Genomic DNA, 25,000 nt, shown 5'->3' with positions numbered 1-25,000 from the left:
GTGATGTTTATAGTGCAGCAGTGATGTGTATAGTGTAGCAGTGATATGTATAGTGTAGCAGTGATATGTATAGTGTAGCAGTGATGTGTATAGTGTAGCAGTGATGTTTATAGTGCAGCAGTGATGTGTATAGTGTAGCAGTGATGTTTATAGTGCAGCAGTGATGTGTATAGTGTAGCAGTGATATGTATAGTGTAGCATTGATATGTATAGTGTAGCAGTGATGTGTATAGTGTAGCAGTGATGTGTATAGTGTAGCAGTGATGTTTATAGTGTAGCAGTGATGTGTATAGTGTAGCAGTGATGTGTATAGTGTAGCAGTGATGTGTATAGTGTAGCAGTGATGTGTATAGTGTAGCAGTGATGTGTATAGTGTAGCAGTGATGTTTATAGTGTAGCAGTGATGTGTATAGTGTAGCAGTGATGTTTATAGTGTAGCAGTGATGTGTATAGTGTAGCAGTGATGTGTATAGTCCAGCAGTGATATGTATAGTGTAGCAGTGATATGTATGATTCTTTTTTCTTGGCATTATATTATTATTATATGTATGCAAACCGCTAAATCCGCAAGGGTATATTCATGGGACAGCTCTAGACAAGTGAAGATTATGCAGCGCATGGGGGAATGGGAAGCAATTAGGTTTAATCCAAGGGAATGGAGGCTGCAGTTAATTGGATCAAGATCCCTTCAGCAACACCTTGAAGAGTTAGACAGTGTCCCGTGGATCGGTTGGTAGTGCACTTGCCTCTCATACAGAATGTCCGGGGTTCGATCACCCGGCACCGTTGGAAAAGTTGGGCGTGTTTCCTTACACCTGGTATCACTGTTTACCTAGCAGTAAAGAGGTACCTGACTGTTAGTCACTGTACATCTGCTGTACCTGTTCACCTAGCAGTAAGTAGATACATGGGTGTTAGTTACCTTACACCTGCTGCCCTTGATCACGTAGCAGTAAGCAGGTACCTGAGTGTTAGTCACTTCACACCTGATGTCACTGTTCACCTAGTAGTAAATAGGTACTTGAGTGTCAGTCACCTTACACCTGCTGCCCCTATTCACCTAGCAGTAAGTTCATGGGTGTTAATCGACTGGTGTGGGTGGCATCCTGGGCGTGGTAGTATACCTTAGATAGAGCTGGATTTTGAAGTGAGGATAACAACTCTAAGCCTGTAAAATTGATCTGTGTAAAAATAGTGAATATTAGTGTGGGTGAGAGGTGTGGTGGTAGTGTGGGTGAGAGGTGTGGTATTAGTGTGGGTGAGAGGTGTGGTATTAGTGTGGGTGAGAGGTGTGGTATTAGTGTGGGTGAGAGGTGTGGTATTAGTGTGGGTGAGAGGTGTGGTATTAGTGTGGGTGAGAGGTGTGGTATTAGTGTGGGTGAGAGGTGTGGTATCAGTGTGGGTGAGAGGTGTGGTATCAGTGTGGGTGAGAGGTGTGGCGTGCCCTGATAAATCTGACAGATCTTCAAGGAAAGGCAGGTTGACACAGCTGCTGTTTACAGATGACACTGTGCTAATGGGTAATTTAGAAGAGAAGTGTGTAAGTAATTACTGTGAGATGCTCACTTATATAGTGCTTCGTGAACAGGGTACACTGTAATGTTCTTCGTGAACAGGGCACTCTGAAATGTTCTTCGTGAAGTAAGAGAACAAGTTAAATCAGTAATCATATCAATAACCAAGATCACTCAGCCAATAAGATCACTCAGCCAATAAGATCACTCAGCCAATAAGATCACTCAGCCAATAAGATCACTCAGCCAATAAGATCACTCAGCCAGTAAGATCACTCCGACATTCATCAGTACACTTGCGCTATACAGTAATGTAATACCTTTGTTAAGAAGACCATGTACGTAATAACTTAACATATTACAGTACCTCACGGTACACTTTAAGCAGACACAAACACGCAACATGACACATTAAAAAGAATTAAATATATAAAAGAGTTAACTGGAACATACAGCACAGTAGAACATATAGCACGGTACAACATACAGCACAACACAACATAGCTACGGTGCAACATAAGCACGATACAAAATATAACACAGATATAACAGAGTAGAACATATACGACAGTCTAAGATATATTCCCAGCAGCCTCTGTCAGACGGAGACAAGAGTATGGTGACTGTGTAGGAGCTTCTAGTGTTAAGTGTTTATGTGGGTGTGTCAGAACTCACGCCTCCTACCTTCATCCTGAAGGACCTGACGAGAGATTACCAGCCCAGGAGGGTGTGAGACATCACCATCCCAGCGTGCCCAGGAGGAGCTGTCAGCGCTTAACAGCTACGGTTTAACGAAATGGAATTTTACCAAACTGCCAGGTGTGTATGTGCGTGTGTGTGTGTGTGTGTGTGTGTGTGTGTGTGTGTGTGTGTGTGTGTGTGTGTGTGTGTGTGTGTGTGTGTGTGTGTGTGTGTGTGTGTGTGTGTGTGCGCTAGCCTCCCTCCACAGCAACAAGACAGTCATTGTCTCTCTTCACTCAGGTACACCCTCACACTCATAGCTGCCATCATCAACCACTCAGGTACACCCATACACTCATAGCTGCCATCATCAACCACTCAGGTACACCCATACACTCATAGCTGCCACCATCAGCCACTCAGAGCCTGGGTTTAGTAACTAACATCTCAGTTAAACCTCAGACTGCCTAGCTCTGTCTGCTGGAGACAACCAACCAGACGCTGGCAGACAGTAGCCTAAGTAATTTACATAGACCGTTGCCTAAGTACACATCTCATATGTAAATCATAATAAACACTGATGTTTTATTTGGGTTAGCGATATTGCAGAAGTTAATTTCAATAATAAGGTTAACTTTAGCATCAATTCGGATTAACTTCACAGGTGTTCATCAAATGGCGAGTCATATTTTCTTAGACTGATCACAGAAATTGGCTAAAATGTCTAGACTGTTGTGAGAGGTCAGTGAAGTCTGACCTCTGTTTCTGGCTGTCTGGTGTGCCATCAAGTCAGTAAAGGACAGAGACGGTGACGGAGAGGCGGTCTCCTGGCTGTCTGGTGTAAGAAAGCAGGAGGAGGCGTTTAAGAAGCTGATAGTGGAGCCTAGAATTAAATTCCAAGTGGCAGCATTCGCCCAGCTTTACAACAATGCTTATGTTCCTTCCTCTAAGAATTCGCATGTATCATTTTCCCTTGTGACATTCTATCATTCTCTGAGTGGTAAAATACTACGTCACCATATAATCACATAGCCAGTCATTCTAGAATCAACAAAGTTCATACAACCCACTAAGTGGTGAAGACGTTCGCTCACACCACTTTGTAGTAAGTGGTAATTTAAGTGGCTTGCAAAGTGGAGAGGGAGGTATTCTTTCTACCCCTCCCCCACTGGTGGAAGATTCCAAGTGGCCACTTAAGTGGTATATTATTAAGGTTTGCGAGGGTTAACTAGAGAAAGTTCCAGCCATTATCCCAGGTACGACAGTGTCGCTACGGCAAGTTACGACTACACCAACATTACACAGATAACCCGCACATAGGGAAGAGGAGTTTACGACGACGTTTCGGTCCGACTTGGACCGAGTAAATGGTCCAAGTCGGACCGAAACGCCGTCGTAAGCTCCTGTGCCCTATGTACGAGTTATCTGTGTATTGTTCCAGTCACGGTATTGTGCCTTTTTGTTATTTACGCCAACATACCGCACCACCAACATACCGCACCGCCAACATACCGCACCACCAACATACCGCACCGCCAACATACCGCACCACCAACTTACCGCACCACCAACATACCGCACCACCAACATAACGTACCACCAACATAACGTACCACCAGCATACCGTACCACCAACATACCGCACCACCAACATACCGCACCACCAACATGCCACACCACCAACATACCGCACCACCAACATACCACACCACCAACATATCGCACCACCAACATAACGTGCCACCAACATACCGTACCACCAACATACCGCACCACCAACATACCGCACCACCAACATACCGCACCACCAACATACCGCACCACCAACATACCGCACCACCAACATACCGCACCACCAACATATCGCACCACCAACATAACGTGCCACCAACATACCGTACCACCAACATACCGCACCACCAACATACCGCACCACCAACATACCGCACCACCAACATACCGCACCACCAACATACCGCACCACCAACATACCGCACCACTAACATACCGCACCACCAACATACCGTACCACCAACATACCGCACCACCAACATACCGCACCACCAACATGCCACACCACCAACATACCGCACCACCAACATACCACACCACCAACATATCGCACCACCAACATAACGTGCCACCAACATACCGTACCGCCAACATACCGCACCACCAACATACCGCACCACCAACATACCGTACCACCAACATACCACACCACCAACATACCGCACCACCAACATACCGCACCACCAACATACCGTACCACCAACATATCGCACCACCAACATAACGTGCCACCAACATACCGTACCACCAACATACCGCACCACCAACATACCGCACCACCAACATGCCACACCACCAACATACCGTACCACCAACATACCACACCACCAACATACCGCAGTTACGTGTAAAAGCCACACTACCAGCAGCAACATACAGAGGCCGCAACATGCCGCATGCAACTCATAAAAGGCCTCAACATGGGCACTCACCAGAGTGTAAATGGTGCAGCAATAAGAAGCATGAGCGTGCATCTCAACACTGACTCGTAACACAGCTTCTCCAGCCTCTGATGCTCCTTCTGAGTCGTCAACGGAACGCATAAAGCGGAACGCATAATGTGGGACTCATGATGTGGCCCACATCAATCTTCCATTTCCAAAACTTAATAACTCTCATCTTTTTTTTTTCCTGTACTCTAAATATAAATAATTTTTTTTTTATTTATTTTTTTAATTTTTTTTTCTGATTACAAAAAGTCAGTTTTTTTTAATGACTGATCCACATGTGCTCAACCCGTAAGGATCATGTCGAACCTGGGAAACGAGAAGAGGAGCTCATTTCCCTTGAATCAAGAGCTCTACACGAGCATTTGAGTACTTTACTTAACCTGGGTATGATCTACATCCACTAGTGAGCCCCCACCCACTTGTGGCGATGCCTTTAACTACTGCATCTATCCTACATATGGTTCAGACTGATCATGGCTAAAGGACTGAATGCCTTATATTATGCAAAACAACCACTGTAAAAGAATACTTAACTTCCAAGCGCTTTCGTACAGCCGCAGGGGGTGGAAATTTTTAGCTCAAGTACTCTCACACTCCTCAGTGCGTCATCAGGAGCTATGCAATGTAACAAGGAGTAAGGGAAAGTTTTTCTCAGAATAGCGCAGAGTGGGCCTTTCGCCTCCTGGCTCTCTTAGTTATCTATCTATCTATCTATCTAACTATCTATCTATCTATCTATCTATCTATCTATATATATAAATATATATGTATATATATACATATATATATATATATATATATATATATATATATATATATATATATATATATCTATCTATATATATATATATATATATGCAGTAAGATCACAGTAAACAGGTGATTTCAAATTTAAAATTTACAGAAAACCTACAAATAACTGTTCCTATGTCCACTATTATTCCTCGCATCAAGATAGAGTCAAACTGTCTGTTTTCTCATCAATGTTTTTGAGAGCTTTACGAATTTGTAGTCCTGAGTTCATAGATGAGGAAATATCCAAAATTTATGAAATAGGTAATGATTTAAAATACCCAAGAAATGTAATTGATAAATCTTTTAAAGTTGCTAGGAACACTTTTTATAATCCAAAAAAGTGCAACCAGCCTTATTCAACTAAAAATATGTTGGTTCTCCCTTACCATGAAAACTTGGTTGATATGCCTTCTCTTCTTAAGACTTTTAATATTAAAGTTGTATTCAAAAATCTTGATACAGTAAAAAAACTTTTGATTAAGAATTCCCCCCAAAATGCTGATGGATGTGTCTATAAGATTCCTTGTAAAATTTGCGATAAAGTTTATTACGGTCAAACTGGTAAAAATCTCGAACTAAGATTAAAACAACATAAATATAGCATTAGAACTGGACAAGATTCCAATGCTCTATTTATTCATGTAAGAGATTTTAACCATCCAATTGATTTTCAAAAAGTTGAGAAAGTAGTATCAAGCAAGTCCATGGTCGACAGGAATATAATTGAATCTTGTTTCATAAAAAGCAGTTTTGACAATAATATGAATATTTCCTTTGGTTTATATAAATTAGATCCATTTATAATTAATAGAATTTGGGTAGAATTTAATAATACACTGGACAAATAAATAGCTTGGGGGTGAGTTTTGCAAAGGACCTATCCAAGTTGGCTCGCCGCGCGTCACGTGTTTAACCGTTGTGGGATCTGATAGTGAGGTGCTGGCCGACCCCTTATATAGCTTCCTTGGATGCTTCACTTTCATAGTTCCTTGATAATGTGAGTAGTCACGAAAGCGCTTGGAATTTCTCTATTCTTTCAGAGTGGTTGTTTTGCATATATATATATATATATATATATATATATATATATATATATATATATATATATATATATATATATATATATATATATATATATATATATATATATATATATATATATATATATATATATATATATATATATATATATATATATATATATATATATATATATATATATATGTATATATATAACTACAGCAAACCATTGAATATTTCAGTATCTGAGGTAAACATTGCTTGTACAAACCAATATTTCACACTCTCGTAACCATAACAAACAATGAATCATGGTGCTCTACCCCCATCCCCTGTATCCAGGTAACTACAATCTGGTCTTAACCTCGAACAACACTGAGGATTCACGACTGGGAGTTATTCACACACTTTCCACACCTGTGTGTGTGTGTGTGTATGTAATCTTCCTTCCAATATTTATACAGCCTGCAGGTTTAGAGGGAGGACTGATGTGGTGTAGTAACTGGTTCCCCACGACTGGAGTCTGCCAGACCTCGTCCACAGTGCTACTCACCTACAGTGAGTACTACTGTAGTCGTGACCTTCTACTACAAAACATTGGTATTTTTCTCTAGTTATAGACTACTATTGCTAGAAAATAACAAGACTGTCTTCTTTAAACAAACACACACACACACACAACTTCCATTTACGATCATCAATGCTGTTGATACTCATCAATTTTTCTATCTGCCAGCTCCAGTGTGTGTTGCAACACGGATGTTGTTTAACAGGTGTTTCCTAACACATCTATTACACTATTAAGTGCTACACGCACATGTTACAGTAACAGTCACAAGTAAATGTTGGTGTACTTATCAGCTATGTGGGAGAACCGTTAATTTATTTTATGTGGGTGATGTTTGTGTGTTGTTGTGACTTGTGTGTTGGTGTGTTGTTGTGTGTTGGTGTGTTGTTGTGACGTGTGTGTTGGTGTGTTGTTGTGTGTTGGTGTGCTGTTGTGTGTTGGTGTGTTGTTGTGACGTGTGTGTTGGTGTGTTGTTGTGACTTGTGTGTTGGTGTGTTGTTGTGTGTTGGTGTGTTGTTGTGTGTTGGTGTGTTGTTGTGACGTGTGTGTTGGTGTGTTGTTGTGACGTGTGTGTTGGTGTGTTGTTGTGTGTTGGTGTGTTGTTGTGACGTGTGTGTTGGTGTGTTGTTGTGTGTTGGTGTGTTGTTGTGACGTGTGTGTTGGTGTGTTGTTGTGACGTGTGTGTTGGTGTGTTGTTGTGTGTTGGTGTGTTGTTGTGACGTGTGTGTTGGTGTGTTGTTGTGACGTGTGTGTTGGTGTGTTGTTGTGTGTTGGTGTGTTGTTGTGTGTTGGTGTGTTGTTGTGACGTGTGTGTTGGTGTGTTGTTGTGACGTGTGTGTTGGTGTGTTGTTGTGTGTTGGTGTGTTGTTGTGACGTGTGTGTTGGTGTGTTGTTGTGACGTGTGTGTTGGTGTGTTGTTGTGTGTTGGTGTGTTGTTGTGTGTTGGTGTGTTGTTGTGTGTTGGTGTGTTGTTGTGACGTGTGTGTTGGTGTGTTGTTGTGACGTGTGTGTTGGTGTGTTGTTGTGTGTTGGTGTGTTGTTGTGTGTTGGTGTGTTGTTGTGTGTTGGTGTGTTGTTGTTACGTGGGTTGGTGTGTTTGTTGTGTTGTGTGTTGGTGTGTTGTTGTGACGTGTGTGTTGGTGTGTTGTTGTGTGTTGGTGTGTTGTTGTGTGTTGGTGTGTTGTTGTGACTTGTGTGTTGGTGTGTTGTTGTGTGTTGGTGTGTTGTTGTGACGTGTGTTGGTGTGTTGTTGTGTGTTGGTGTGTTGTTGTGTGTTGGTGTGTTGTTGTGTGTTGGTGTGTTGTTGTGACTTGCGTGTTGGTGTGTTGCTGTGACTTGTGTGTTGGTGTGTTGCTGTGACTTGTGTGTTGGTGTGTTGCTGTGACTTGTGTGTTGGTGTGTTCCTGTGACTTGTGTGTTGGTGTGTTGTTGTGACTTGTGTGTTGGTGTGTTGCTGTGACTTGTGTGTTGGTGTGTTGTTGTGACTTGTGTGTTGGTGTGTTGCTGTGACTTGTGTGTTGGTGTGTTGTTGTGACTTGTGTGTTGGTGTGTTGTTGTGACTTGTGTGTTGGTGTGTTGTTGTGACTTGTGTGTTGGTGTGTTGCTGTGACTTGTGTGTTGTTGTGACTGGTGTGTTGGTGTGTTGCTGTGACTTGTGTGTTGGTGTGTTGTTGTGACTTGTGTGTTGGTGTGTTGTTGTGACTTGTGTGTTGGTGTGTTGTTGTGACTTGTGTGTTGGTGTGTTGGTGTGTTGTTGTGACTTGTGTGTTGGTGTGTTGGTGTGACTGGTGTGTTGTTGTGACTTGTGTGTTGGTGTGTTGGTGTGACTGGTGTGTTGTTGTGTTGCTGTGACTTGTGTGTTGGTGTGTTGTTGTGACTTGTGTGTTGTTGTGACTTGTGTGTTGGTGTGTTGCTGTGACTTGTGTGTTGGTGTGTTGTTGTGACTTGTGTGTTGGTGTGTTGTTGTGACTTGTGTGTTGGTGTGTTGCTGTGACTTGTGTGTTGTTGTGACTTGTGTGTTGGTGTGTTGCTGTGACTTGTGTGTTGGTGTGTTGTTGTGACTTGTGTGTTGGTGTGTTGTTGTGACTTGTGTGTTGGTGTGTTGCTGTGACTTGTGTGTTGGTGTGTTGCTGTGACTTGTGTGTTGGTGTGTTGCTGTGACTTGTGTGTTGGTGTGTTGCTGTGACTTGTGTGTTGGTGTGTTGTTGTGACTTGTGTGTTGGTGTGTTCCTGTGACTTGTGTGTTGGTGTGTTGTTGTGACTTGTGTGTTGGTGTGTTGTTGTGACTTGTGTGTTGGTGTGTTGTTGTGACTTGTGTGTTGGTGTGTTGCTGTGACTTGTGTGTTGGTGTGTTGCTGTGACTTGTGTGTTGGTGTGTTGCTGTGACTTGTGTGTTGGTGTGTTGCTGTGACTTGTGTGTTGGTGTGTTGCTGTGACTTGTGTGTTGTTGTGACTGGTGTGTTGGTGTGACTGGTGTGACTGGTGTGTTGGTGTGTTGTTGTGACTTGTGTGTTGGTGTGTTGTTGTGACTGGTGTGTTGGTGTGTTGCTGTGACTTGTGTGTTGTTGTGACTGGTGTGTTGGTGTGACTGGTGTGTTGGTGTGACTGGTGTGTTGGTGTGTTGTTGTGACTTGTGTGTTGGTGTGTTGTTGTGACTGGTGTGTTGGTGTGACTGGTGTGTTGTTGTGACTGGTGTGTTGGTGTGACTGGTGTGTTGGTGTGACTGGTGTGTTGGTGTGTTGTTGTGACTTGTGTGTTGGTGTGTTGTTGTGACTTGTGTGTTGGTGTGTTGCTGTGACTTGTGTGTTGGTGTGTTGCTGTGACTTGTGTGTTGGTGTGTTGCTGTGACTTGTGTGTTGGTGTGTTGCTGTGACTTGTGTGTTGGTGTGTTGCTGTGACTTGTGTGTTGGTGTGTTGCTGTGACTTGTGTGTTGTTGTGACTGGTGTGTTGGTGTGACTGGTGTGTTGGTGTGACTGGTGTGTTGGTGTGTTGTTGTGACTTGTGTGTTGGTGTGTTGTTGTGACTGGTGTGTTGGTGTGACTGGTGTGTTGGTGTGACTGGTGTGTTGGTGTGTTGTTGTGACTTGTGTGTTGGTGTGTTGTTGTGACTGGTGTGTTGGTGTGACTGGTGTGTTGGTGTGTTGTTGTGACTGGTGTGTTGGTGTGACTGGTGTGTTGGTGTGACTGGTGTGTTGGTGTGACTGGTGTGTTGGTGTGACTGGTGTGTTGGTGTGACTGGTGTGTTGGTGTGACTGGTGTGTTGGTGTGACTGGTGTGTTGGTGTGACTGGTGTGTTGGTGTGACTGGTGTGTTGATGTGTTGTTGTGACTGGTGTGTTGGTGTGACTGGTGTGTTGATGTGACTGGTGTGTTGTTGTGACTGGTGTGTTGGTGTGACTGGTGTGTTGATGTGTTGTTGTGACTGGTGTGTTGGTGTGACTGGTGTGTTGGTGTGACTGGTGTGTTGGTGTGACTGGTGTGTTGGTGTGACTGGTGTGTTGTTGTGACTGGTGTGTTGTTGTGACTGGTGTGTTGGTGTGACTGGTGTGTTGGTGTGACTGGTGTGTTGGTGTGACTGGTGTGTTGTTGTGACTGGTGTGTTGGTGTGACTGGTGTGTTGGTGTGACTGGTGTGTTGTTGTGACTGGTGTGTTGATGTGACTGGTGTGTTGGTGTGACTGGTGTGTTGGTGTGTTGTTGTGACTGGTGTGTTGTTGTGACTGGTGTGTTGGTGTGACTGGTGTGTTGTTGTGACTGGTGTGTTGTTGTGACTGGTGTGTTGGTGTGACTGGTGTGTTGTTGTGACTGGTGTGTTGGTGTGACTGGTGTGTTGGTGTGACTGGTGTGTTGGTGTGACTGGTGTGTTGGTGTGTTGGTGTGACTGGTGTGTTGGTGTGACTGGTGTGTTGGTGTGACTGGTGTGTTGGTGTGACTGGTGTGTTGGTGTGACTGGTGTGTTGGTGTGACTGGTGTGTTGGTGTGACTGGTGTGTTGGTGTGACTGGTGTGTTGATGTGTTGATGTGTTGTTGTGACTGGTGTGTTGGTGTGACTGGTGTGTTGGTGTGACTGGTGTATTGTTGTGACTGGTGTGTTGGTGTGTTGTTGTGACTTGTGTGTTGGTGTGTTGCTGTGACTTGTGTGTTGGTGTGTTGTTGTGACTTGTGTGTTGGTGTGTTGTTGTGACTTGTGTGTTGTTGTGACTGGTGTGTTGGTGTGACTGGTGTGTTGGTGTGACTGGTGTGTTGTTGTGACTTGTGTGTTGGTGTGACTGGTGTGTTGGTGTGACTGGTGTGTTGTTGTGACTGGTGTGTTGGTGTGACTGGTGTGTTGGTGTGTTGTTGTGACTTGTGTGTTGGTGTGTTGGTGTGACTGGTGTGTTGGTGTGACTGGTGTATTGTTGTGACTTGTGTGTTGGTGTGACTGGTGTGTTGGTGTGACTGGTGTGCTGTTGTGACTGGTGTGTTGTTGTGACTGGTGTGTTGGTGTGACTGGTGTATTGTTGTGACTGGTGTGTTGGTGTGACTGGTGTGTTGGTGTGACTGGTGTATTGTTGTGACTGGTGTGTTGGTGTGACTGGTGTGTTGGTGTGACTGGTGTATTGTTGTGACTTGTGTGTTGGTGTGACTGGTGTGTTGGTGTGACTGGTGTATTGTAGTGACTGGTGTGTTGGTGTGACTGGCGTGTTGGTGTGACTGGTGTATTGTTGTGACTGGTGTGTTGGTGTGACTGGTGTGTTGGTGTGTTGTTGTGACTTGTGTGTTGGTGTGTTGGTGTGACTGGTGTGTTGGTGTGACTGGTGTATTGTTGTGACTTGTGTGTTGGTGTGACTGGTGTGTTGGTGTGACTGGTGTATTGTTGTGACTGGTGTGTTGGTGTGACTGGTGTGTTGGTGTGTTGTTGTGACTTGTGTGTTGGTGTGACTGGTGTGTTGTTGTGACTGGTGTGTTGTTGTGACTGGTGTGTTGGTGTGACTGGTGTGTTGTTGTGACTGGTGTGTTGGTGTGACTGGTGTGTTGGTGTGTTGTTGTGACTTGTGTGTTGGTGTGTTGGTGTGACTTGTGTGTTGTTGTATTGTTGTGACTTGTGTGTTGGTGTGTTGTTGTGACTTGTGTGTTGGTGTGTTGTTGTGACTTGTGTGTTGTTGTGTTGTTGTGACTTGTGTGTTGTTGTGTTGTTGTGACTTGTGTGTTGTTGTGTTGTTGTGACTTGTGTGTTGGTGTGTTGTTGTGACTTGTGTGTTGTTGTGTTGTTGTGACTTGTGTGTTGGTGTGTTGTTGTGACTTGTGTGTTGGTCTGTTGCTGTGACTTGTGTGTTGGTGTGTTGCTGTGACTTGTGTGTTGGTGTGTTGTTGTGACTTGTGTGTTGTTGTGTTGTTGTGACTTGTGTGTTGTTGTGTTGTTGTGACTTGTGTGTTGTTGTGTTGTTGTGACTTGTGTGTTGTTGTGTTGTTGTGACTTGTGTGTTGTTGTGTTGTTGTGACTTGTGTGTTGTTGTGTTGTTGTGACTTGTGTGTTGTTGTGTTGTTGTGACTTGTGTGTTGTTGTGACTTGTGTGTTGTTGTGTTGTTGTGACTTGTGTGTTGTTGTGACTTGTGTGTTGTTGTGTTGTTGTGACTTGTGTGTTGTTGTGTTGTTGTGACTTGTGTGTTGTTGTGTTGTTGTGACTTGTGTGTTGTTGTGTTGTTGTGACTTGTGTGTTGTTGTGTTGTTGTGACTTGTGTGTTGTTGTGTTGTTGTGACTTGTGTGTTGTTGTGTTGTTGTGACTTGTGTGTTGTTGTGTTGTTGTGACTTGTGTGTTGTTGTGTTGTTGTGACTTGTGTGTTGTTGTGTTGTTGTGACTTGTGTGTTGTTGTGACTTGTGTGTTGTTGTGACTTGTGTGTTGTTGTGTTGTTGTGACTTGTGTGTTGGTGTGTTGTTGTGACTGGTGTGTTGTTGTGACTGGTGTGTTGTTGTGACTGGTGTGTTGTTGTGACTGGTGTGTTGGTGTGTTGTTGTGACTTGTGTGTTGTTGTGACTTGTGTGTTGTTGTGACTGGTGTGTTGGTGTGTTGTTGTGACTTGTGTGTTGTTGTGACTTGTGTGTTGTTGTGACTGGTGTGTTGTTGTGTTGTTGTGACTTGTGTGTTGTTGTGTTGTTGTGACTTGTGTGTTGTTGTGTTGTTGTGACTTGTGTGTTGTTGTGTTGTTGTGACTTGTGTGTTGTTGTGACTGGTGTGTTGTTGTGTTGTTGAGACTTGTGTGTTGTTGTGACTGGTGTGTTGTTGTGTTGTTGTGACTTGTGTGTTGTTGTGTTGTTGTGACTTGTGTGTTGTTGTGTTGTTGTGACTTGTGTGTTGTTGTGTTGTTGTGACTTGTGTGTTGTTGTGACTGGTGTGTTGTTGTGTTGTTGTGACTTGTGTGTTGTTGTGACTGGTGTGTTGTTGTGTTGTTGTGACTTGTGTGTTGTTGTGTTGTTGTGACTTGTGTGTTGTTGTGTTGTTGAGACTTGTGTGTTGTTGTGACTTGTGTGTTGTTGTGTTGTTGTGACTTGTGTGTTGTTGTGTTGTTGTGACTTGTGTGTTGTTGTGTTGTTGAGACTTGTGTGTTGTTGTGACTTGTGTGTTGTTGTGTTGTTGAGACTTGTGTGTTGTTGTGACTTGTGTGTTGTTGTGTTGTTGTGACTTGTGTGTTGTTGTGTTGTTGTGACTTGTGTGTTGTTGTGTTGTTGTGACTTGTGTGTTGTTGTGTTGTTGTGACTTGTGTGTTGTTGTGACTTGTGTGTTGTTGTGACTTGTGTGTTGTTGTGACTTGTGTGTTGCTGTGACTTGTGTGTTGGTGTGTTGTTGTGACTTGTGTGTTGGTGTGTTGTTGTGACTTGTGTGTTGTTGTGTTGTTGTGACTTGTGTGTTGGTGTGTTGTTGTGTTGTTGTGACTTGTGTGTTGTTGTGTTGTTGTGACTTGTGTGTTGGTGTGTTGTTGTGACTTGTGTGTTGTTGTGTTGTTGTGACTTGTGTGTTGGTGTGTTGTTGTGACTTGTGTGTTGGTGTGTTGTTGTGACTTGTGTGTTGTTGTGTTGTTGTGTGTTGTTGTGTTGTTGTGACTTGTGTGTTGTTGTGTTGTTGTGTGTTGTTGTGTTGTTGTGACTTGTGTGTTGTTGTGTTGTTGTGACTTGTGTGTTGGTGTGTTGTTGTGACTTGTGTGTTGTTGTGTTGTTGTGACTTGTGTGTTGGTGTGTTGTTGTGACTTGTGTGTTGTTGTGTTGTTGTGACTTGTGTGTTGGTGTGTTGTTGTGACTTGTGTGTTGTTGTGTTGTTGTGACTTGTGTGTTGTTGTGTTGTTGTGACTTGTGTGTTGTTGTGTTGTTGTGACTTGTGTGTTGGTGTGTTGTTGTGACTTGTGTGTTGTTGTGTTGTTGTGACTTGTGTGTTGTTGTGTTGTTGTGACTTGTGTGTTGTTGTGTTGTTGTGACTTGTGTGTTGGTGTGTTGTTGTGACTTGTGTGTTGTTGTGTTGTTGTGACTTGTGTGTTGGTGTGTTGCTGTGACTTGTGTGTTGTTGTGTTGTTGTGACTTGTGTGTTGTTGTGTTGTTGTGACTTGTGTGTTGTTGTGTTGTTGTGACTTGTGTGTTGTTGTGACTTGTGTGTTGTTGTGACTTGTGTGTTGTTGTGACTTGTGTGTTGGTGTGTTGTTGTGTTGTTGTGACTTGTGTGTTGGTGTGTTGTTGTGACTTGTGTGTTGGTGTGTTGTTGTGACTTGTGTGTTGTTGTGTTGTTGTGACTTGTGTGTTGTTGTGTTGTTGTGACTTGTGTGTTGTTGTGACTTGTGTGTTGTTGTGACTTGTGTGTTGTTGTGACTTGTGTGTTGGTGTGTTGCTGTGACTTGTGTGTTGTTGTGTTGTTGTGACTTGTGTGTTGGTGTGTTGCTGTGACTTGTGTGTTGGTGTGTTGCTGTGACTTGTGTGTTGTTGTGCCTGGTGTGTTGTTGTGACTGGTGTGTTGGTGTGACTGGTGTGTTGTTGTGACTTGTGTGTTGTTGTGACTTGTGTGTTGTTGTGTTGTTGTGACTTGTGTGTTGGTGTGTTGTTGTGACTTGTGTGTTGTTGTGACTTGTGTGTTGTTGTGTTGTTGTGACTTGTGTGTTGGTGTGTTGTTGTGACTTGTGTGTTGGTGTGTTGGTGTGACTTGTGTGTTGGTGTGTTGGTGTGACTGGTGTGTTGGTGTGACTGGTGTGTTGTTGTGACTGGTGTGTTGGTGTGACTTGTGTGTTGGTGTGTTGTTGTGACTGGTGTGTTGGTGTGACTGGTGTGTTGTTGTGACTGGTGTGTTGGTGTGACTGGTGTGTTGGTGTGTTGTTGTGACTGGTGTGTTGTTGTGACTGGTGTGTTGGTGTGACTGGTGTGTTGGTGTGTTGTTGTGACTTGTGTGTTGGTGTGTTGTTGTGACTTGTGTGTTGGTGTGTTGTTGTGACTTGTGTGTTGGTGTGTTGTTGTGACTTGTGTGTTGGTGTGTTGTTGTGACTTGTGTGTTGTTGTGTTGTTGTGACTTGTGTGTTGGTGTGTTGTTGTGACTTGTGTGTTGGTGTGTTGTTGTGACTTGTGTGTTGGTGTGTTGTTGTGACTTGTGTGTTGTTGTGACTTGTGTGTTGGTGTGTTGTTGTGACTTGTGTGTTGGTGTGTTGTTGTGACTTGTGTGTTGGTGTGTTGTTGTGACTTGTGTGTTGGTGTGTTGTTGTGACTTGTGTGTTGGTGTGTTGTTGTGACTTGTGTGTTGGTGTGTTGTTGTGACTTGTGTGTTGGTGTGTTGCTGTGACTTGTGTGTTGTTGTGACTTGTGTGTTGTTGTGACTTGTGTGTTGTTGTGACTTGTGTGTTGGTGTGTTGTTGTGACTTGTGTGTTGGTGTGTTGTTGTGACTTGTGTGTTGGTGTGTTGCTGTGACTTGTGTGTTGGTGTGTTGCTGTGACTTGTGTGTTGGTGTGTTGTTGTGACTTGTGTGTTGTTGTGACTGGTGTGTTGGTGTGTTGTTGTGACTTGTGTGTTGGTGTGTTGTTGTGACTTGTGTGTTGTTGTGTTGTTGTGACTTGTGTGTTGTTGTGTTGTTGTGACTTGTGTGTTGGTGTGTTGCTGTGACTTGTGTGTTGGTGTGTTGTTGTGACTTGTGTGTTGGTGTGTTGCTGTGACTTGTGTGTTGGTGTGTTGTTGTGACTGGTGTGTTGGTGTGTTGTTGTGACTTGTGTGTTGTTGTGACTGGTGTGTTGGTGTGACTGGTGTGTTGGTGTGTTTTTGTGACTTGTGTGTTGGTGTGTTGTTGTGACTTGTGTGTTGTTGTGACTGGTGTGTTGGTGTGACTGGTGTGTTGGTGTGTTGTTGTGACTTGTGTGTTGTTGTGACTGGTGTGTTGGTGTGACTGGTGTGTTGGTGTGTTGTTGTGACTTGTGTGTTGTTGTGACTGGTGTGTTGGTGTGACTGGTGTGTTGGTGTGTTGTTGTGACTGGTGTGTTGGTGTGACTGGTGTATTGTTGTGACTGGTGTATTGTTGTGACTGGTGTGTTGGTGTGTTGCTGTGACTTGTGTGTTGGTGTGACTGGTGTGTTGGTGTGACTGGTGTGTTGGTGTGACTGGTGTATTGTTGTGACTGGTGTGTTGGTGTGTTGCTGTGACTTGTGTGTTGGTGTGTTGCTGTGACTTGTGTGTTGGTGTGTTGTTGTGACTTGTGTGTTGGTGTGACTGGTGTGTTGTTGTGACTTGTGTGTTGGTGTGACGGGTGTGTTGGTGTGACTGGTGTGTTGGTGTGACTGGTGTGTTGGTGTGACTGGTGTGTTGGTGTGACTGGTGTGTTGATGTGTTGTTGTGACTGGTGTGTTGGTGTGACTGGTGTGTTGGTGTGACTGGTGTATTGTTGTGACTGGTGTGTTGGTGTGACTGGTGTGTTGCTGTGACTTGTGTGTTGGTGTGTTGCTGTGACTTGTGTGTTGGTGTGTTGTTGTGACTTGTGTGTTGTTGTGTTGTTGTGACTTGTGTGTTGGTGTGACTGGTGTGTTGTTGTGACTGGTGTGTTGGTGTGACTGGTGTGTTGGTGTGACTGGTGTGTTGGTGTGACTGGTGTGTTGGTGTGACTGGTGTGTTGATGTGTTGTTGTGACTGGTGTGTTGGTGTGACTGGTGTGTTGGTGTGACTGGTGTATTGTTGTGACTGGTGTGTTGGTGTGACTGGTGTGTTGGTGTGACTGGTGTGTTGGTGTGACTGGTGTGTTGAGGTGTTGTTGTGACTGGTGTGTTGATGTGACTGGTGTGTTGGTGTGACTGGTGTATTGTTGTGACTGGTGTGTGATGTGACTGATGTGTTGGTGTGACTGGTGTGTTGGTGTGACTGGTGTGTTGGTGTGACTGGTGTGTTGGTGTGACTGGTGTATTGTTGTGACTGGTGTGTTGATGTGACTGGTGTGTTGGTGTGACTGGTGTGTTGGTGTGACTGGTGTGTTGATGTGACTGGTGTGTTGGTGTGACTGGTGTGTTGGTGTGACTGGTGTGTTGGTGTGACTGGTGTGTTGGTGTGACTGGTGTATTGTTGTGACTGGTGTGTTGGTGTGACTGGTGTATTGTTGTGACTGGTGTGTTGGTGTGACTGGTGTGTTGGTGTGACTGGTGTGTTGATGTGTTGTTGTGACTGGTGTGTTGGTGTGACTGGTGTGTTGGTGTGACTGGTGTATTGTTGTGACTGGTGTGTTGGTGTGACTGGTGTGTTGGTGTGACTGGTGTGTTGGTGTGACTGGTGTGTTGGTGTGACTGGTGTGTTGGTGTGACTGGTGTGTTGGTGTGACTGGTGTGTTGGTGTGTTGTTGTGACTGGTGTGTTGGTGTGACTGGTGTGTTGGTGTGACTGGTGTGTTGGTGTGACTGGTGTGTTGGTGTGACTGGTGTGTTGGTGTGACTGGTGTGTTGGTGTGACTGGTGTATTGTTGTGACTGGTGTGTTGGTGTGACTGGTGTGTTGGTGTGACTGGTGTGTTGGTGTGACTGGTGTGTTGGTGTGACTGGTGTGTTGGTGTGACTGGTGTGTTGGTGTGACTGGTGTGTTGTTGTGACTGGTGTGTTGGTGTGACTGGTGTGTTGGTGTGACTGGTGTGTTGTTGTGACTGGTGTGTTGGTGTGACTGGTGTGTTGGTGTGACTGGTGTGTTGGTGTGACTGGTGTGTTGTTGTGACTGGTGTGTTGGTGTGACTGGTGTGTTGGTGTGACTGGTGTATTGTTGTGACTGGTGTGTTGGTGTGACTGGTGTGTTGGTGTGACTGGTGTGTTGATGTGTTGTTGTGACTGGTGTGTTGGTGTGACTGTTGTGTTGGTGTGACTGGTGTATTGTTGTGACTGGTGTGTTGGTGTGACTGGTGTGTTGGTGTGACTGGTGTGTTGGTGTGACTGGTGTGTTGGTGTGACTGGTGTGTTGGTGTGACTGGTGTGTTGGTGTGACTGGTGTGTTGATGTGTTGTTGTGACTGGTGTGTTGGTGTGACTGTTGTGTTGATGTATTGTTGTGACTGGTGTGTTGGTGTGACTGGTGTGTTGGTGTGACTGGTGTGTTGATGTGTTGTTGTGACTGGTGTGTTGGTGTGACTGGTGTGTTGATGTGTTGTTGTGACTGGTGTGTTGGTGTGACTGGTGTGTTGGTGTGTTGTTGTGACTGGTGTGTTGTTGTGACTGGTGTGTTGGTGTGACTGGTGTGTTGGTGTGACTGGTGTGTTGGTGTGACTGGTGTGTTGGTGTGACTGGTGTGTTGGTGTGACTGGTGTGTTGTTGTGACTGGTGTGTTGGTGTGACTGGTGTGTTGGTGTGACTGGTGTGTTGGTGTGACTGGTGTGTTGGTGTGACTGGTGTGTTGGTGTGACTGGTGTGTTGGTGTGACTGGTGTGTTGGTGTGACTGGTGTGTTGATGTGACTGGTGTGTTGGTGTGACTGGTGTGTTGGTGTGACTGGTGTATTGTTGTGACTGGTGTGTTGGTGTGACTGGTGTATTGTTGTGACTGGTGTGTTGGTGTGACTGGTGTGTTGGTGTGACTGGTGTGTTGGTGTGTTGTTGTGACTGGTGTGTTGGTGTGACTGGTGTGTTGGTGTGACTGGTGTGTTGGTGTGACTGGTGTGTTGTTGTGACTGGTGTGTTGATGTGACTGGTGTGTTGGTGTGACTGGTGTGTTGGTGTGACTGGTGTGTTGATGTGACTTGTGTGTTGGTGTGACTGGTGTGTTGGTGTGACTGGTGTGTTGGTGTGACTGGTGTGTTGGTGTGACTGGTGTGTTGATGTGACTTGTGTGTTGGTGTGACTGGTGTGTTGGTGTGACTGGTGTGTTGTTGTGACTGGTGTGTTGGTGTGACTGGTGTGTTGTTGTGACTGGTGTGTTGGTGTGACTGGTGTGTTGTTGTGACTGGTGTGTTGATGTGTGGTGTTGTGTGACTGGTGTGTTGGTGTGACTGGTGTGTTGGTGTGACTGGTGTATTGTTGTGACTGGTGTGTTGGTGTGACTGGTGTGTTGGTGTGACTGGTGTGTTGGTGTGACTGGTGTGTTGGTGTGACTGGTGTGTTGGTGTGACTGGTGTGTTGGTGTGACTGGTGTGTTGATGTGTTGTGTGTGACTTGTGTGTTGGTGTGACTGGTGTGTTGGTGTGACTGGTGTGTTGGTGTGACTGGTGTGTTGGTGTGACTGGTGTGTTGGTGTGACTGGTGTGTTGGTGTGACTGGTGTGTTGTGTGGTGTGTTGGTGTTGACTGGTGTGTTGGTGTGACTGGTGTGTTGGTGTGACTGGTGTGTTGGTGTGACTGGTGTGTTGGTGTGACTGGTGTGTTGGTGTGACTGGTGTGTTGGTGTGACTGGTGTGTTGGTGTGACTGGTGTGTTGGTGTGACTGGTGTGTTGGTGTGACTGGTGTGTTGGTGTGACTGGTGTGTTGTTGTGTTGTTGTGACTGGTGTGTTGGTGTGACTGGTGTGTTGTTGTGACTGGTGTGTTGGTGTGACTGGTGTGTTGGTGTGACTGGTGTATTGTTGTGACTGGTGTGTTGGTGTGACTGGTGTGTTGGTGTGACTGGTGTGTTGATGTGTTGTGTGACTGGTGTGTTGGTGTGACTGGTGTGTTGGTGTGACTGGTGTATTGTTGTGACTGGTGTGTTGGTGTGACTGGTGTGTTGGTGTGACTGGTGTGTTGGTGTGACTGGTGTGTTGGTGTGACTGGTGTGTTGGTGTGACTGGTGTGTTGGTGTGACTGGTGTGTTGATGTGTGTTGTGACTGGTGTGTTGGTGTGACTGTTGTGTTGATGTATTGTTGTGACTGGTGTGTTGGTGTGACTGGTGTGTTGGTGTGACTGGTGTGTTGATGTGTTGTTGTGACTGGTGTGTTGGTGTGACTGGTGTGTTGGTGTGACTGGTGTGTTGATGTGACTTGTCTGTTGGTGTGACTGGTGTGTTGATGTGCTGTTGTGACTGGTGTGTTGTTGTGACTGGTGTGTTGGTGTGACTGGTGTGTTGGTGTGACTGGTGTGTTGGTGTGACTGGTGTGTTGGTGTGACTGGTGTGTTGGTGTGACTGGTGTATTGTTGTGACTGGTGTGTTGGTGTGACTGGTGTGTTGGTGTGACTGGTGTGTTGGTGTGACTGGTGTGTTGGTGTGACTGGTGTGTTGGTGTGACTGGTGTGTTGGTGTGACTGGTGTGTTGATGTGACTGGTGTATTGTTGTGACTGGTGTGTTGGTGTGACTGGTGTGTTGGTGTGACTGGTGTGTTGGTGTGACTGGTGTGTTGGTGTGACTGGTGTGTTGTTGTGACTGGTGTGTTGGTGTGACTGGTGTGTTGGTGTGACTGGTGTGTTGGTGTGACTGGTGTGTTGGTGTGACTGGTGTGTTGGTGTGACTGGTGTGTTGGTTTGACTGGTGTGTTGGTGTGACTGGTGTGTTGGTGTGACTGGTGTGTTGGTGTGTTGTTGTGACTGGTGTGTTGCTGTGACTTGTGTGTTGGTGTGTTGCTGTGAGTGTTGTAAGTGGTAATGGAGGACCGGGTCCAGTGGCCTCACTGCGTCCCGTGGACCGGGTCCAGTGGCCTCACTGCGTCCCGTGGACCGGGTCCAGTGGCCTCACTGCGTCCCGTGGACCGGGTCCAGTGGCCTCACTGCGTCCCGTGGACCGGGTCCAGTGGCCTCACTGCGTCCCGTGGACCGGGTCCAGTGGCCTCACTGCGTCCCGTGGACCGGGTCCAGTGGCCTCACTGCGTCCCGTGGACCTGGTCCAGTGGCCTCACTGCGTCCCGTGGACTGGGTCCAGTGGCCTCACTGCGTCCCGTGGACCGGTCCAGCATTATAATCTGAACCATGAACTAATTTCTACACAAGAATGTTAATAAATGCTGTACTGTACCCTAATGTATTACACAGACACAGACACTGACACAGACACAGCCATAGACAGAGGCAGAGACAGAGACACAGACACAGTCATAGACATATTGGAGTATGCGGCACCAGTTTGGAACCCACACCTAGCCAAGCACGTAAAGAAACTAGAGAAAGTGCAAAGGTTTGCAACAAGACTAGTCCCAGAGCTAAGAGGTATGTCCTACGAGGAGAGGTTAAGGGAAATCAACCTGACGACACTGGAGGACAGGAGAGATAGGGGGGACATGATAACGACATACAAAATACTGAGAGGAATTGAGAAGGTGGACAAAGACAGGATGTTCCAGAGATTGGACACAGTAACAAGGGGACACAGTTGGAAGTTGAAGACACAGATGAATCACAGGGATGTTAGGAAGTATTTCTTCAGCCACAGAGTAGTCAGTAAGTGGAATAGTTTGGGAAGCGATGTAGTGGAGGCAGGATCCATACATATCTTTAAGCAGAGGTATGATAAAGCTCACGGCTCAGGGAGAGTGACCTAGTAGCGATCAGTGAAGAGGCGGGGCCAGGAGCTCGGACTCGACCCCTGCAACCTCAACTAGGTGAGAACTAGGTGAGTACACACCCACAGACACAGCCATAGACACAACCATAGACACAGCCACAGATACAGCCACAGACACAAACGCAGCCACAGACACAGCCACAGAAAAAGACACAAACACAAACACAGACACAGCCACAGACACAGCCACAGCCACAGCCACAGCAACAGCCACAGCCACAGCACAGACACAGCCACAGCCACAGCCTCAGCCACAGCCACAGCCACAGACACAGCCACAGATATAGACACAGCCACAGACACAGCCACAGACACAGCCGCAGCCACAAACACAGACACAGACACAGACACAGCCACAGACACAGACACAGACACAGCCGCAGCCACAGACACAGACACAGACACAGACGCAGCCACAGACACAGACACAGACACAGCCACAGACACAGACACAGACACAGCCACAGACACAGCCACAGACACAGACACAGACACAGACACAGACACAGACACAGACACAGACACAGACAGTAAGAAAAGTACTGAAGGAAAACTTACGTAGAAATGTCACAGTACCTTTCTTCCGCTTAAGACTCCGTCTGAGGAACTTAGCCATGAGAACTCCCACTTGAGTGAGAGATATCTCTCAGGAGTTCCCACTCGAGTGAGAGATATCTCTCTGAATTCTGACTTGAGTGAGAGATATCTCTCAGGAGTCCCCACTTGAGTGAGAGAAATCCCTAAGGAGTCCCACTAGAGAGAGGTATCTCTCAGAAGTCCAGCTGAAGTGAGAGATATCTCTCAGGAGTCCAAACTAGAGAAAGATATCTCTCAGGACTCCCACTTGAGTGAGAGATATCCCTCAGGAGTGCCACTAGAGTGAGAGATAACCCCCAGGAGAGCCGCTTGAGTAAGAGATATCCCTCAGGAGTCCAACTGAAGTGAGAGATATCTATCAGCTGTTCCACTTGAGTGACAGATACTTATCGATAGCCTTAAGTGGATGAGAAATATCTATCTGCAGTCTCACTAGAGTGAGAGAGATAGCTAATAACTCAGGAGAGATTCACTTGTGTTTTGCTATAGTCATATATACATATATAGATATCTATATAGATATATATATAACTCCTGGTCAATAAATCTTCTAGTGTTGTTAGAATTATAGTTCCAGCTGAACCATTATAGTTCCAGCTGAACCATTATAGTTCCAGCTGAACCATTATAGTTCCAGCTGAACCATTATAGTTCCAGCTGAACCATTATAGTTCCAGCTGAACCATTATAGTTCCAGCTGAACCATTATAGTTCCAGCTGAACCATTATAGTTCCAGCACTAAGCACACCATACAAGTGTCCTGGACCACTTCACGTTCTAAGCGCACTTAAGTTGCCCGTTTCTCACTTCATATTCCTCTGTGACCAAACACAATAGACTCTGGATATAATTTACGCAATAAAAGGAAACATAGATCGTTATTATTACCAGTTTTAATTAAGAGTTCCAGCAGGGATAATAATTTTTGAAAGTGGTTTGAATAATACCCAAGAGATGACACAGATTTATACGATTGACATGACACTGTTTATTCTTATGATAATTATTCACTTAACTAGTACTACTATTGCAGTTAATACCACTACTACCACTACTACTACTACTACTACTACTACTACTACTACTACTGCTGCTGCTATTACCAATACTGCTACTACCACTGTTTCTTCTGGCAACTCTCGTAATGTTGGTTTAAGATATATATATATATATATATATATATATATATATATATATATATATATATATATATATATAGATGTATATATATATATATATATATATATATATATATATATATATATATATATATATATATATATATATATATATATATATATATATATATATATATATATATATTTATATATAAAGCTTTCATTTTTTCTGTTCACTGGGCACCCACACTGTGTGATGGTATTGGCAGGGATGAACATCAAAATGGTATACAATACCGACAGGTTGGTAGGTAAGACACATAGGCAACAGTTAGGCAACTTTATTCCGAAACGTTTCGCCTACACAGTAGGCTTCTTCAGTCGAGTACAGAAAGTAGGCAGGAACAGTAGAGATGTGAAGACGATGTAATCAGTCCATCACCCTTGAAGTCGTAGAATTTGAGGTTGTCAGTCCCTCAGCCTGGAGAAGTTCAGTTCCATAGTCAGGAACTATCAGGAACTTCCTGACTATGGAACTGAACTTCTCCATGCTGAGGGACTGACAACCTCAAATTCTACGACTTCAAGGGTGATGGACTGATTACATCGTCTTCACATCTCTACTGTTCCTGCCTACTTTCTGTATTCGACTGAAGAATCCTACTGTGTAGGCGAAACGTTTCGGAATAAAGTTGCCTAACTGTTGCCTATGTGTCTTACCATTGGCAGGGATACCCACACTATGTGATGGTATTGACAGGGATACCCCACACTGTGTAATGGTATTGGCAAGGATACCCCACACTGTGTGATGGTATTGACAAGGATACCCACACTGTGTGATGATATTGACAGGGATACCCACACTGTGTGATGGTACTGACAGGGATATCTACACTGTGTGATAGTATTGGCAGGGATACCCACACTGTGTGATGGTATTGGCAGGGATGTCCACCCTGTGTGATGGTATTGGCAAGGATACCCCACACTGTGTGATGGTATTGACAAGGATACCCACACTGTGTGATGATATTGGCTGGGATGTCCACCCTGTGTGATGGTATTGGCAAGGATACCCCACACTGTGTGATGATATTGACAAGGATACCCACACTGTGTGATGATATTGGCAGGGATACCCACACTGTGTGATGGTACTGACAGGGATATCTACACTGTGTGATGGTATTGGCAGGGATACCCACACTGTGTAGTGGTATTGGGAGGGATACCCACACTATGTGATGATATTGGCAGGGATACCCCACAGTGTG

The 25,000-nt window shown here is 45.0% G+C and overlaps 1 protein-coding gene across 6 annotated transcripts in view; it reads right to left on the bottom strand.

Annotated features, from left to right (window-relative positions):
* The window catches only part of LOC128693234 (calsenilin), a 317,652-nt gene that overhangs the window by 49,805 nt on the left and 242,847 nt on the right, over positions 1 to 25,000 (bottom strand). Inside the window, exon 2 of one of the 6 annotated variants that reach the window (XM_053782757.2) lies at positions 22,566 to 23,445. The exons of 4 other annotated variants lie outside the window; for them this stretch is intronic. In XM_053782757.2, coding sequence (XP_053638732.1) covers positions 22,566 to 22,623 — 58 coding nt within the window. In that variant the 5' untranslated portion in view covers positions 22,624 to 23,445. The remainder of the gene's footprint in view (positions 1 to 22,565; positions 23,446 to 25,000) is intronic. One more of the 6 variants, XM_053782760.2, reaches the window with a different exon arrangement.

The sequence above is a fragment of the Cherax quadricarinatus genome, chromosome 28, assembly GCF_038502225.1.
Source record: "Cherax quadricarinatus isolate ZL_2023a chromosome 28, ASM3850222v1, whole genome shotgun sequence".
NCBI classification, from domain to species: Eukaryota; Metazoa; Arthropoda; class Malacostraca; order Decapoda; family Parastacidae; genus Cherax; species Cherax quadricarinatus.
Note: the sequence above shows the minus strand (reverse complement) of the source record. Positions and strands in the feature narration are given on the sequence as shown.